Source organism: Carassius auratus, chromosome 7, assembly GCF_003368295.1.
Source record: "Carassius auratus strain Wakin chromosome 7, ASM336829v1, whole genome shotgun sequence".
Taxonomy (NCBI): domain Eukaryota; kingdom Metazoa; phylum Chordata; class Actinopteri; order Cypriniformes; family Cyprinidae; genus Carassius; species Carassius auratus.
In genome coordinates this window covers 2,932,345-2,947,909 of record NC_039249.1, presented here as the reverse complement: position 1 = coordinate 2,947,909, position 15,565 = coordinate 2,932,345, and the positions used below count along the sequence as shown (strand labels likewise).

Sequence of the window (15,565 nt, the reverse complement as noted above, 5' to 3'; positions counted from 1 at the left end):
CTGAATAATGGCAGGAAAAAGACGTTGTTATAGGTGAAGATATAGGTGACTATAACTAAACTACTCAACACTTCTATGGAAAAGCATCATCTCTAATCCCTCTCATATTCGTCATACTGTAACTCCATTCAGAGCGTCAACATTTCCATCACATGACTGAGAGCGAATATATGGCAGTGACATATTTATTTTGTTGGGTTAAGGCGGTGACACGTCAAAAGCGCACATTGTTGAGCGAGAAGCTTAAGGAGGATTCATTTTTAGCACAAATGTTGTGTCGGGGGAGTCAGCCTTGTCTGCTGTATGTAACAAAACACTATGAACATAACATCCTGGTTCTAAAATAGCCGTTTTCGCATTTCGTCATCTGCTCTAAATGTGCAGTCATGTGCATTTTAAGTAACAGCGCGCAACACAACAGGCTTCCTGTGTCTTCAGATTAACGCTTTGCATTGCATCGATACGGGAATATTAATGGCATATTCTACAAGAACGTACAGTAGGGTGACAGTAGGGTGGTTTGTCTCAGGAGGTCGCGTGGTGTGAACGTCCGGTGCGCGTGTAAAATGACGGTCTCGGGTGAGGAAGGCAGAGCAGAGCCACAACTTCACTAGGACTGGACAACAAGCAGTGCAGTGGGGATTCCTGGGGACTGGTGTCTCTCCTAAAATACTTCAGGTTGTACAACCACGGCTTTATCAGCAACAAATCAAATGGCAGCTTCGGAGAAAACACTCATCTACCAAGAAGGCTCCCATTCGTTTAAAAACTTTCTTTCCAAACGGGATATGCGCCTGATAGCCGCACAAGAAGAGTCAAATTATGTGGATATCAACGACCTGCTGGAACTGAAATTTGATGATACAAAAACAGTGAAAGTGACATTTGAAAACTCGGGTCCACTGGCAATAATTAAAAGCATTGGTGGCATGAGCGATTCACAAGGAGAGCTCAAACCTTGCACTGAAAAAGTAAATGAATCTACTGAACATGAATGCACAATGAAGGAATGCGCGGAAAAGTCGAGCTCTTTTGAAACAGCAGCTTCTGAAATACCTCAAGCCGATAAAAACCACACGGACTGTACCGAGAAAACAGAACAAGAGCCCAAATCCCCAAATTTGGAGACGCAGAGCACAGGAAGCAATAACCATGAACAATACAATGATGTTTATATGAGCAGCAGAAGTGAATCGGATGATGAGGTCACAGTGGTGCTTTCGGATCACTGCACGCCTGAAATCCGTGAAGATGAATCGCACTATATCACAACCCACGAAATCCAGCTTTTGGAGTTGGACCACGATACGGATTACGATTTTGAGACGGGATCCAGCTGGGATATCGAGGACGATCTCCAGGTCTACTCGTTTGTCGATTATGCGTCTTTTGACAGTGATGAAACGATAGGTGCAAAAGAAAGCAAACAGGCTAATGCGAACGAGGCAGTGGTCAGCAGTAAGCCTGAAAGCAATCTCTGTGACGCGGACAAATGTGCCAGCTCAGATGAGGGCCTGTCAAAAAAGCAAAAAAAAGCAGCTGGGCAGATTCACCTGTCAATCAAAGCCACTTCCCGCGCTGTGAATGAGCCAGGCAACATCCAAGAACATGCAAAAGGCATCAGCCGCTATGTTTTGAGAGGAGTGGATGCAAGAGGTGACAATGTGTGTGATAACGCAAAGTGTTTCATTGCTGTGCCGGGGCGCTTGCACTTTGGCAGCAAACTGAAATGCAAAGATGTGAACGACTATTCCAGCGGTGCGTCCAGCGCGATGAGCGAACTGGATGACGCCGATAAGGAAGTGCGCAATCTCACAGCCAGGGCATTCAAAAGTTTGGCGTACCCATATTTTGATGCCATAAACTTTAGTACTTCTAGTGAGTCTTCTGCTTCAGAGCATGGGCTGGGAATCAACAGGTGGTCCACGTTTGTTGACCTAAAGTATGGCAAAGCGAGGGATCAAAACCTAGCAGCACATAAAGGCTCCACATCCAATTTCCATTTCGCCAAAAAGAGGGACGGTAAGGAGATAACGGGCTTGACTTTGACTAGCATGCGAGCGCCCCCAGTCGAGATATTTGCACTGAACGGCAGTTTGATGAGCCGCAAAAACGCATCGACTACCACAAAAAAGGCTGAGCTCATGGGGAAGTTTTCACAGGGGCAAAGTAACCTCATAAGACTGACCGAAACGCTCAATTTTCGATGCAATGTCAAATCCGGGCAGCCTGTAAACGAAAGCACTGGAGGATCACGTTCCACAGATGAAGTTACAAACACCTTGCCAAGCGCTCAAGTGAGTGAGGCCAGCAAACAACTCTGCAATGCAGAGGAAACCATGGAAGACACACACAAGAAAGCCATATTCGCATCGAGTCTCCTCAAAAATGTCATTTCTAAGAAAATGCAGTTCGAGCAGGAGCGCAAAATGGAGAGGGGCGAGATTTGCGAGGCGCACCACGCGCCCTCCCCGTGCCTCGGGACGCACGAAGCGCACAGAGAGAAAACGGCCAAGAAAAATTCCAAAGGGCTGCAAAGGCAAAGCTCGAAATTCTCAGAAGCCGACTCCGACTTCACGATCGTCTGCGTGGACGATCTGGGCGACATAGTAGACGGTAATTCAAGCGATGCCAAAGACGACGGGCGCAAAGAAGAGCCTTTGACGAGTGCATCAGAAACGAATTTAGAGTCGGCGAATGATACTAAAAAAGGAGCATTCGAAGCATCCAAAAGCACGCTGCTTCGAAGCCAAAATAGCGCGTTCAGATCGTGGAGGGACGGCGAGCTAGAGTTTCAAAAGGAACATAAAAACGACAAAACTCCTGAGGAGAAACCGCTCCGCGAGTGTCCGGGGGAAACCAGCTTCAGCGTCGATTCGGCGAGCGGCAAGCACACCAAAATGTCACATTTGTTTGTGCCAAGCATACAGCTTCCGTCCGCGGACCGGGATCTCAGGAAACCGCCGCCGAGTGGGAATACCTCCGCGCGCGATCAGGCTTTGAAGTGGCGCTCAGACACGCTCTATGTGTCCGACGCGACACGCAGCGCCGTGACAGCGAAATCGCCAGAAATCAAAATAAGTTTGCGGAGCGTTAGGGACAACAAAAGCGACCCGTTCAATATCGCGAAGCTACTGACTCCCAATTTAGGCTGCAAGACAGCTGAGGACAACAGGTGCCAGGCGCTCGCAGTGGCTTTCAAGGGTGAGTCGTCTGACAAAGTGCCTCACTTTATAGTCAGAGACATTAGAGATAACAAGGGCAAGTTACAGACCCCTATTCACCAGGTTAGAGACGTGCGTAAACTGGTTAAGAGCTCATATCACTTTGTGTCTTTAGATAACGACAACAAATCTAGCCACTCGACTTGTGATGGAGAGCACAAGACATTGAAGCAGAGTCCTTATCTGAACTCAGCCTCTCTTTCACCCATAGTGATTAAATGCCAGTCTGTGAATACAAATAGCAATGTGAAGCAATCCGGAAATTTAATAGAGCCCCCCAAGAGACGATTTCCAGAGGATATGGTTGAGACAGACAGGTCCTCCCCTCACGTTGCTGTAGCTAACAGGCTGCCAAAGCAAGAAGTGCCAGCTGGAGTGAGAATTGAAACAAGCACACAAAAACAAGATAAATCGAGCGACACAGCCGAGAAGAAAGGCGAACCCAAAATGGCCAACCAGGCTGCTTTGGAAAAATTGCAAGCTGCTGTCAAAACGATGGAGCAGCTGTATGTTTTTGACAAGAACGAGTGGAAGAGAAAAACAGAACCATGGCCGATAATGGACAGCCACGTGCTCTCGCTCATCACCAATGAGAAACACAGCGTGGACGAACAGGAAAGCACTTCTAGCTCCACTCCAGCTGCTAGATTGCTAAAACAAAATTCAAACTCAAACCTGAATGAGATGCCACCTCAAAAAGATGACAAGTCATCAAGCACTCCGATCGCACGGGAAGATCAAAAAGGCCCTAGACCGCTAATGCAGCTCACAGCAATGCCGTGTAAGAACATAAGCCAGAAACCATTAGCTACAAAGACACTGCAAACGCACGTTGCATCACCAGCGACTTTGAGCTCCAAGGGTGTTGCACCTAAATCTCAGAAAATACCTGTTTCCCTGAAGATAACGCAGCCAAAGCGTGTACTAGAAGAGCGGGAGCGGCCGAACGGCAGTGAGACTGAGTTTGCCCCGCTGCAGTTCACTTCCACAGCAGATTCGGAGAACTACCTAACCATACCAGTGAAGCCTCATGCAACACCTGCCATAAAGCCAACCATGTCTGGATTGGGCAAAACAGCTGTTTATACAATCCCAACTGGAGGAGGTAAAGCCCAAACAGCCAGTCCGCCTTCTTACCTGATTCACAGTGACACCAGAGGCCATCCGTCACCAAAACGTTCATCTTTTGTGATGGAGACACGGTCCCCAGATACCCCTTCTGCTGCTATTTACCACACACCCCTGCCTGTCCCAATGCAAGCTGCGCAGCCTCAATTCATTTGCTTCTCCCCTACAGTACAACCCTCCCCCATCCCGACAGATCACTTCCAGGCAACCCAAAGAAAGATGCTGCTGGATCCCACCACGGGAAACTACTACTTGGTGGACACTCCGGTGCAGCCATCAACCAGGCGTTTTTTTGACCCGGAAACCGGGCAGTTTGTGGACGTCCCCATGCCACAGCAGCCTCCCATGACCCCTGTCCCAATGCCAATATCCCCTCTCGCTCTCGGCCCGGGAGCTTACGGCCATACCTACATGTTTTACCCGGGATACATGCCAACCGCGATGATCCCCGCACGCACTATTCCGTCCCAGCTCTCTATGCAGTCAGAAGCAGATGATGGGGATAAATCCCATTCGCACATGGGACAGCAGGAGGATGGAGCTTACATGGAGAGCCCTTATTATATGCCATCTGGAAAGCTGTCGCAAACAACCTCCATGGCTCAACATGTTAAAACCAGCAGGCTGGCCAACAGCAAGCAGCCTGTCATCAGCATCACCTCCCAGCAAGGGCCAAGGATCATCGCTCCCCCCTCCTTCGATGGCACCACCATGAGCTTTGTGGTGGAGCATAGGTAAAACCCCACTCACCTACAGCGTAAGTGCAAATTATATATTTTTCATCATATTTGCATGCAAAAAAAAAATGTCATAGTGGTTAGTGCAAACAAAAAAAAAAATTAATATATATTTAATGTATATAATCAGCTAGACAACATGACTTAAGATCCATAAGAAATTTTTTTATTATTATTATTTATTACGTTTTTATTTCTCCAACCTTTTGTTAGGGCTTTGTTTAAATCTTTTGAATATCATCTTTAAAATGTTTTACAGGAATAAATCGGTTACAGTATTTTGTTACAGTAAGTTAAAACTTTTTTAGGGTTTTACAGTATATACGTACATTGTATATAATTAATTCAAGAAGACCATAGAAATGATTTATCTGAAATTATTATAAAGAACTATTCCAGGTTGGGGAAATTATTTTGCTTTTATTTGACTGTTTCAGTCCAGAACACAATGTTAGGCAATATTGATCATATGGATAAATGAAAGTTTTTTTCATTTTCACATGTAGTATTTCATTCAATATTGATATTTCATTCAAAACCAAATACAAAACAAAAAATTAAAAATAAAAGACCAAAAAATAAATTAACAGTAAATGTACAATAAATAACCACAAATTAACAATAAATGTAACAGAAATGTGTTGGTCACATCTAGCTATAACTGTTTCCTTGTAGTGCTTTTTTGTTCTTCCTGGTCACAAGGGGTCCTGTTTAATCTAATCTTAATTGCTTTTTTAAATATAAAATGACATTGATTTGTGGGGCACCTGTTTAAGTGTCTGCTTATATTACTTGCAGCTAATAATGGTCTTCTTTTGAAGAACTGTTTTTGTCAAAACAACATTAGACCCCCTTTGACTTTCATTGTATGGACAAAAAAAAGACATTTTATATTGACATTCTTTAAAATAGTTTTGTGTTCTGCAGAAGAAGAAAAAAGTCATACAAGTTTCTCTCTTAGAGTCTTATAAGCCAAAAAAAGTGTTTTAATATTTCATCTTATTAAAATAAGATTTACCTGTAGATATAACATTGCCATTGTGTAGTTTAATTTTAATTACTTAACTTTAGCAGTCAAAACTAAGATAGCAACTTACTAACCGAGAAGAAATAAAAAAATAAAAAAGCAATGAATAAGGCCCATGCCTTGTTGAAAGCCAGAAGCCAGCTGCTCTTTTAAGAGTGTTGCATTTATGCCTTCTGCAGATGATTCTGTACAAACTAACAGTGAAAGCTTACAATCTTGCAATGCATTCAGTGTATATATGGCTTATGAGTTAGAATCGGACACATAACCTTGACTAACTGTCATCGTACAGAATTCGGTGGACCCACATTGCCACAATGTTTTTTATTTCTCTATTCACTCTTAGGAAAAAAGGTACAAAAGCTGTCAATGAGGTTGTACCTTTTCAAAAGGTACAAATATGTACCTTTAAGGTTCTTTTATGCACCACACTTTAGGGGTAAATAAGGAACAAAGGTGTACCTTGTGAAAAGGTGCCACCAAGTAACAGCTGAGAGTGTTTTATCAAACTTTTCTGTTTAGAATTTTTTTATTCAGGAATATTTTGTTTAATGCTATTTGCAACTTATAAATAAGTTCAACTAAGGAGTTATATGCTTTACACTAATACACTCTCAGAGCAAAAAGGCACAAAACTGGAGCAGTATCCTTTCAAAAGCTACTAATATGTAATTTTAAAGTACATTGTATGCCTTTTAATGGTAATTAAGATATGAACCTTACACTCTAAGAAAAAAAGGTACAAAAGACTGACAAAAGGGTGGTTTCCTATTAAAAGGTACTAAAATGTACACTTGAGGTACTAATATGTACATTTAAAGTGCTAATATGTACTTTTAAAATACTACTGAGTAAATGTTAGCTGCCGATTAGGGGTAAATAAGGTACAAAGATGTTGCTTTTAGCTTTTGTATCTCAGGGTACAGCTCCAGGGATGGCTTTGTACCTATTTTTCTGAGAGTGTACCATGCATATACTATTTTGTTTATATGAGTATAAATACAAATCATTTTATGTTAATGTCTCCTGCTGCAGTCATAAAATAGCACCCTCAAAATACACAACTACTGTTCTATTTCCTCAAGAGCTACTGTATGTCTATGGTATGGATAGTGTTAAGATGAGAGGGTGGCATGGCGTCTGTCCGTGGGGAGAAGGGAAGAGGCGTGGCATTGTTGGCATAGCAGTGGGAGGAGAGAAAGGTCAGCCAGTTTGTGGCATGTGTTTGTGCTGATACAGTGTTGTGCCAGCTGCTGCTGGATATCAAGACTCCTCGTCCTGAGATGCTTGGGCCGCAGGCAGGTCACCTTTTTATAGGACAGCCTTATGTTAAAGGGAAAGACCCAGAGGCGGGCCAGAAGCTTTGCCTGAGGGATATTATACAAACAAATCAGTGGGTGTGCGATCGCACGGCGCAGGGTAGAAATATGAGATGCCAGAACTGCAAAATTTTAATGACCTATAATCCAGCTATTAGCTAGCGGATGGTTTTAGAGACACTTGAAGATCATGCTTGATTTTGAGCACGGCCTGAAAACTAACCTGTTAACTGATAACTGTGTTCGCATCGCTCACAGAAGAATGCTGATGGTAAATGTAGTTTTTAATGTCATTCTTGTTTTGTTTTATACAGGAGCCACATGACGCCATCTTTTCACTGATTTAGTTTTTTGGCTGAACTCATTTACTATGTTTTGGAATCTCCTTCATCATCTTCATCGAGAAATCGCATTATTATTTGTGGGCCGCTTGTTTCTGCTCATTTTCCCACTCACTTCATTTTGTGTTAGTAAACTGTTCTGTCTGTTTCTCAGATCTTTGTGGAAGTGGATGGATTTTTCTGCATTGGATTTTTTTTTTTTTCAAAGAACGCATTAACTGTATGGGTTACTGTAAAAAATCACTTTAAGCACCTTCAGAATAATGTCAGTCAAATACAAAGTACAACAGCTAGGGATGCACAGATTATACAATTCTCATGATCATTATTTTCATGCTATGGATGTCAACTGGTGAGTAAGCAACTTTATTATCTAAATAAATTGAAAATAAAAGCCTAATATGTATAATTTTAAAAGCTTAAAGTGGATTTAGGCATCACACCAGTTTAACATACAGTATGAATTTATATTCATTTTGAGATTTGGTAAATATTTCATTGAACAGTATTATTAAATGATGTGTGTTTTTTTCAAGACTAATTTTGAGTGAGCATTAGATGATGTTAAATGAAATCCAAATGTAAAAAAATGCTAATGTGTGTATACACAATTATAAATCCAATATCAGGATATATCGATAAAAACCGTCTCCATTATAAACAGGCACTTACCGTAAATTGATACTGTTGTTAAAGCTGATAACAGGTTCTCTATATAAAACACCAAAAGTTCTCCTTCTATCCATCATTCCTTGATTGAAGCTCTTCTCCTGACCTTGAATCTCAGCACTCTTTCTTGAGAGGTGTTATGTGAAATGAATGGATTGCATTACAATTTTATATTGTATATATTTCATACAATATATAATATATATATATATATATATATATTGTTTTTTAAGGTAGTTTTTCTGCTGGTATTGAATAAACCACCTCATTAAAACACACAAAAATGTGTGGCTGATGTGGTGAATGGTTTTAGGGGACTGTGTTCCTCTATTACCTCACAGTACCGGTATAGTGTAGGTGTGTGAGAGAATGTGTTTACCATTTCATTTTGATTTGGTATTACAGTTTCATCCCTTTCGGCTTCAGTGCTACAGGATCAAGGTCAGGTGAATTGATTTCAGGTGAAGAAATGACAGATATTAGCAGAACTTTACTGTATTTTGAGTAAAGAAACTGTTCTACAAAACACAACCAGACAACCAGTTTCGTGTCATATCAAATCACCAAGGTATTTTTTTAAAGGAAAAATCAGCTGTACCTCAGCTCCAAAAGAGTAATCTGTACATGCAGGGTATTTTAAACTACAGTATACTTGTTTATTTTCAATGTGTGATTTCTCTTTCAGTCAAAGTGTAATCTGAAATCTAATAACTTTGTGATATCTCTTAAGATATATTACATTTTCATTACAGTAATAATAGTTCACTCCAAAATGAAAATTTACTAACAATGTACTTTAATAATAATTAGTTTTTTTCCTTAATTGGAACAGATTTGGAGAAATTTTACATTGCAGCACATGCAAAACAGTAGATCATGTTGTGAATGGGTGCCGTCAGAATTTGTGGAGTATAGTCAAGTTTTTATGATTTTTTTTTTTTTACTTTAGTTCTGACAGCACCCATTCAATGGTGAGAAGTGACGTAATGCTACATTTCTCCAAATATTTTTTGAACATTATTCTGAACCTTTTTATAACAGAGGCAATACATTTGGATCCTCTGTTTTATCTTTTTTTGATGCACATAGCTTGTATAATTGTGAATTCATTCATTATTTCAGCTGTTGGAGCTGCTGGCCAGTCCGTTAAGCTGTCATTAAGAACGTTTGGTGTGTCGTTGTCTTCAGATTAATACCATTCAGCACATTTAAATTCACTGTAAAGGCTAACTTTTCTCAAAGGTATTTAAAAAATAAAAGATATTAATCTGTGAAACACAACGGCATAAATATGTGAAAATGTATTTGTTTGGTATGTGCTCTGTATGTTGGTTTTGTTTGGTCTGTGCAAAATATGTTAAAAGAGCTCCTAGTGATGTAATCAGGAGTCACTTAATGTCATAAGACAACATCTGAAAGTTGAATGTTCCTTTAATGGCCATTACTTAATCATAAGCAATCACTGTTTTAAAAGCTACACCTGATAAATAATGTTTAAATGATGACTAAGTTATGTTGCAATGGTTAGAAGTATGTGTGAAGATGGACAGGCGACATATTGGATGAGAATACGCATTACAGCGTTTTAGAAAGAATAAAGACTGAGATTCAAAACAGAGGAATGCAAACAGGGAGAAATGTTATCTGATTTAACATTACAGGAAAAATAAAACATTTTTCTTGATATCATGATTTTGTTGTTGTTGTTTCTTATTCTTGCTGTTTATATTATTATTATTATTATTATATTTTTTTTTTAGAATGCTAATTGTCCAACAAGAAATATAAGCACCTATCAACACACAATTTTTTAAATATAATGTGCTAATTTTCCACTGAGTGCTGCAGGTGGGCGTCGTTCACTAGCCCATATCAGTAGTTGTTACTAAGCATAATGGCATTAAAAGAATGGCTCCAGCAAACCACTCCTAAAACTGTTTGCCAACACTGTCTATCTGTCAGCTGTACAAAGTATTTTTACCAACCATAGTGGAGCTCAGAAGCATATTAAGAAGCATTTAAGCTCCCTGACACCAATATATTTGAACGTCTATATAAAGTGCCATATGATCAGGAGAATTAATATGTGGGAAGCTACAAATCCATATGCAAATACATGTTACAGAGTGCTAATGTGAAAGGTGATAGTCTAGTTAAAGGTCTGTCACACATTGCTAGGAAGTAAACTTAAATATTAGTGGTAACTTTACTCTGGAGACATGCTCTCAAAGCAGTGTTCTGAATTTTAATTCACTAAATATAATATTTTTTTCTATTAACATATTTTTAGATGTCCTCATTACAGTTTTCTTTTTGTTTTTCTTGTAGACCACAGCAGTAGGTAGCAAATAAAACAACCTAAATAATGGCAAAGACTCCTTGCTACATTAAATTATATTTTATTTAATAATTAAATTGCTAAAAAATAGCATTTTAATTGTAAAAAAGTAATCAATTAAATTATCGTGTTTTTTACATTTAAAAAAAAATATATTTTTTTTTTTTTTTTTTTTTTTGCATTAAAAAAACATTCCCCTCACAATATCTGTATATTGATTAACTTTCTACAAAACCTCTCGGTTAAATATATATTTCACTCTGGATGTTTTAATTCTCTTTGGAATGAAATAAACATAGGCTAGTCAATACGTGTCTTGTTAGATAATATATTATATACCATTAAATCATTCGTCAGTGTGAGCTTGAAGTAAGTGTATATTTATACAGAATATTCACATCATATTGCCTTCCTTCAGAAAAGCGTCCTTACTTGACCTCATCATCATGGCGAACTGCGGACGTGCCCACGTTGAACGAGTCGCTTTTTAAATGACGCAGTTTGTGAGCGCACGTGAGATGAAAGCACCGCTGCAGTGCAAAGACAGCAGTTTAGAGGTAGTTTTGATCTTTCATATTTGTAATTCTGCTATTCACAGTTATCTCTGTTATATCAGACATTAATGATATTCTGCCTTAATTTAATAGACATACTCTGACAGATATGTAGCTATGTTACGTTAACATGGGTTGCATTTTAAGTAATATGGAAGTAATTCCTTGATACAATAAAATGACTGATGAACTCATGATGCTGCAGGGGAAAGTGACATTAAGATTGTGAGCTGCCGCCTTTAGTAAAAAACTGTTTTTAGGTATCATAGTCACAATAAAACGCGCGTATGGTGACTAGAGATTGTGTCGAAAATTTAACCAACTGTGTGTGTGTGTGTGTGTGTGTGTGTGTGTGTGTGTGTGTGTGTGTGTGTGTATATATATATATATATATGTGTCTGTGTCTGTCTGTCTGTCTGTCTGTCTGTTGCGTTTAACTCGTTTGTTTGAGCAGTCGTTTGGAATACCGATTCATTTAACACTATCCATACCGTTTCTGTCCCGTTAAAGATTCACTCACTGACCACACCAGTGTGTTTAAAAAGTTTTCAAGGCCACATAAATTATGAATTTCAACAACATTCTTGTCAGTCATTTTTATGCAATCAAATAGAGATATCCAAATATTTTGAATTTTAAAAATAAAAATCAGTATTTGTTTCATTGTTGCCGATCCAGGATCTTCACACTAAATGGCCACCGATACTGCCGAGACATCTGCTGTGCAGGAGAGCAGCCATGAATGTGCAAACAATGAACATAAGACCGAACAGACTGGAGAAACTGAAACGCTGTCTAAAAGACAGAGGAAGAGACTTCTTAAGAGTCAACAATGGGAAGAACAGAGAGAACTTCGCAAGTAAGCTGTGTCAATTTAATATTATTTACATATACAATTATATTATTTGTTAATGTTTTGAATTACCTTTATTTGTATATTTTACGTTTCCACTTAATTTTAGTTTGGTTATGTGCTTTTGTCATTTTTCCTAATTTCTTTGTAATATTTTTATGTAGTTTTGGTTCATTTTTATTTCAGTTTTTATCATTTTATGTACTTTTTCATGTAATATATATTTGTTTTGTTTTAGCTTTGTTTCAATAATATTTGATTTAAAAATGTATAACGTATAAAAGATAACACCGCAAGTAAGCATTCAGAAAGATTAAATGCATGATAAAATGTTTCTCTGTTATTACATGGTCAAGCAGTTCCTGCTGATAGTCTTTTTTAATTTAATATGTGCTTTAGTTCTCACTTGTTTATGTAAAGACAGAAGCGGAAAGAGAGAAAACAGCAGAGGAAACTGGAGAGACACGCGCAGGCTGAAGAAGGAGTGGAGTGGACAGGGAAGAAGCGTTTGCGCAGGTCGGCTGAGCCCAGCTCTCTCAGACTGGTCGTAGACTGCAGCTTTGATAACCTCATGGTGCTCAAGGTAAGACGAAGCCCAGTGCTTTTCAATTGCCTTTATAATAACACCAACTTCAGTAAAAGTCATCAGTTTAATACATGTGTATGAAGCATCATCCATGCATTAACAGAATAAAATATATGACAACCCAAAACACAGAATTACATCTTTAAAGCTCACCAGTCTCTAAATTGAATCAAGCTAACATTGTTTTCATAATGTGTAGGATGTAAAGAAACTTCACAAGCAGATTCAAAGGTGCTATGCTGAGAACAGACGCACACTGCATCCTGTACAGGCAAGTGTTTCCTTCAAATAGATGTTATTAAAATAAAAATGTGATCTTTAAGATCAAAAGTAGGTGAGCGTTCAGTTAACACTGTCGTTTCACATTCTCAGTTTTACCTTACAAGTCATGGTGGTCAGTTAAAGCAAGTCATGGACGAAATTAACAAAGGCTGGCTCAACTGGAAGGTAAGATGTGAAATGAATGACATTACTAATAAGAAATATTACAAACGTTTGTAATGTCCCTTGACAGTAATGTGATTTGCTGTTGTGAAACTGCTGTTTGTTAGCAAGAAAAAAAACAATAAAATTAATCAATATTTTTTCGTAGTGTATATTTTTGGCTTGTGTATATAAAAATGCATATGTTTAAAATTGTCCAAATGTGTTCTTAGCAGTGCATATTTCTAATCAATAATGAAGTTATATTTTTTATATTTTTCAAAATATCTTCATGGAACACGATCTTTACTTAAAGCTGCAGTAGGGAACTTTTGACGCTCTAGCGGTTAATAAACAGAACTGCTTGCGTCTTGCGGAAGAACATCGTAGCCGGAACTACTTCTCTCTGTTTATGTCTATGAAGAATCACAAAGGTACTGGGTTACTCCGCCGCGGTACCCCCGAAGCAATCTAAAATAGTCCCAATATAAACACTTATTATAGGTGTTCCCTAGTGATTCAGGACAAGCTAAAAACATGGTTTGGAAAATGGATTCATGGTGTACTCGCTTATTATATATTTTTTCTACATTTTGAACACAAACAAAGTTACGGACCGCAGCTCTGATTGGTTATTTTTTACCGGGAGCGATGGAGTTTCTGCAAATGGCAATAGGACCACTGGGAGGAGCCAGAGGAGCTTGATTTTTTTCACAGATTATCTGTCTCATATTCTACTGTCATGACATAATGACAGGTTTAACAAATATGTAAAAACTATATTTTTACAAAAGTTCCCTACAGCACCTTTAATATCTTAAAGATTTTTGGCATGAAAAAAATCTATACAATGTATTTTCGGCTATTGCTACAAATATACCCAAGCGACTTAAGACCAGGGTAATATATCTGCAACTGGCGTTTTCAAGGATTTACAATAAATGTGTAATTCAATTCAAATGCAGATGCAAATTAGCTTTATAGCTAATTCTGGCACAACACTGTTGTTGTGCATTGTCCCTGTACAAATAAACAAAATGCTTTTGTTTGGACAATGTTTTGTACATCGTTGAGCCCATCCATCACTACCCACACAAGAAAACTCATTAGTTCTTCAGCACAAATCACGAGTCAAAGTTTGCAGCAAAAGAATGAGCACATCTGAGCTGTGGATGTTGGATAATGGAAAGCATGGCCTTTAAAGCATCTCATCTTAATTTCAATGTGATGTAGGATGTTCATTTCAAGCCTGATGCATTTCATGAAATCATGAAGAAGGAGGACCTAGTCTACCTCACCTCTGATTCACCCAATGTGCTACAAGAACTCGATGAGGCCAAAGCCTATGTGATTGGAGGTCTGGTGGACCACAACCACCATAAGGTGAGAAGAACTACCCTAAACTGTTACTGGCGAGAAACCTTTCAAAAGGTATAAATATGTATTTTTGTATGGGTTGAATAAGGTACAAAGGTACGTAATATTTACATTCAGATCATGATGTTGTATCTAACGAAACTACTCTGCTTGCAATTAGATAAAGCTTAATATACAGTGGCACATGTCATCAGTTCTTTTTGAGGTCATTAAAAGCTTCACCTAAGCTCTTCTGTTTTTTGGGGAATTCAAATGCTTTATTACAGGGAATCACATTTAATCGAGCCCAAGAGCTTGGCATTGCTCATGCTCAGCTTCCGCTGGGCAGTTTCGTCAAGATGAATAGCCGCAAGGTGCTGGCCGTCAATCACGGTGAGATCCCCTCTCTCTAGATATCCATTCAAATGACACTTCCTCTGTCATATACTACTTTTAAGTTTCCTAAAAGAAATTAACCAGTCATTTCCCCCCTTGCCACAGTTTTTGAGATCATGCTAGCGTTCCTGGAGAAACGAGACTGGCAGGAAGCTTTCTTTACCGTGCTGCCACAGAGGAAGGGAGCTGTGCCAGTGGGCCAGGAGAACAAGCTCGGAGAGGGCGATGACGAGGAAGACTCTGATGAAGACTCGGACACAGAACAGCCAATCTCAGAAAAGAGCGCGGAATCAAAGGACCAATCAGAAAGCAAACAGGAAGAACACAAACCTGTGCTAAACCAGTCAGATTCCAGCGAGCGAAACACGGCTTAGAGATATTTAAGATGTTTAATGTTTTCGGAAATGTAAAAAAAAAAAAAATCTCAGTTTCAGATTTGAGATGCTTCTTCATGCAAAGGTTTGGACTTGAAGATGTTTTGTTGAAACAAATTTCATGACAGAAAAAAATATATTAATAATAATGAAAAAAGACAATAATTGCCCTCCTTTTTTTACCTTTTCCCTTTAAAAATAAACAACAATCAATAATGTGTAGATCTTATGAAAAAAAAA

General features: G+C 38.8%; 2 protein-coding genes across 2 annotated transcripts; both read left to right on the top strand.

The window, feature by feature from the left end:
• Positions 1-204: 204 nt before the first annotated feature.
• On the top strand, positions 205-10,137 carry LOC113105528 (uncharacterized protein C4orf54-like). Its single transcript, XM_026266626.1, has 2 exons — positions 205-5,109; positions 7,750-10,137. The coding sequence occupies exon 1, from the start codon at positions 714-716 to the stop codon at positions 5,088-5,090; it is 4,377 nt and encodes a 1,458-aa protein (XP_026122411.1). The 5' UTR covers positions 205-713; the 3' UTR covers positions 5,091-5,109; positions 7,750-10,137.
• A 1,117-nt stretch (positions 10,138-11,254) lies between these two features.
• Positions 11,255-15,475, top strand: trmt10a (tRNA methyltransferase 10A). Its single transcript, XM_026266624.1, has 8 exons — positions 11,255-11,340; positions 12,016-12,196; positions 12,611-12,773; positions 12,976-13,047; positions 13,149-13,223; positions 14,433-14,582; positions 14,843-14,948; positions 15,057-15,475. The coding sequence occupies exons 2-8, from the start codon at positions 12,030-12,032 to the stop codon at positions 15,323-15,325; spliced, it is 1,002 nt and encodes a 333-aa protein (XP_026122409.1). The 5' UTR covers positions 11,255-11,340; positions 12,016-12,029; the 3' UTR covers positions 15,326-15,475.
• The last annotated feature ends 90 nt before the right edge of the window (positions 15,476-15,565 follow it).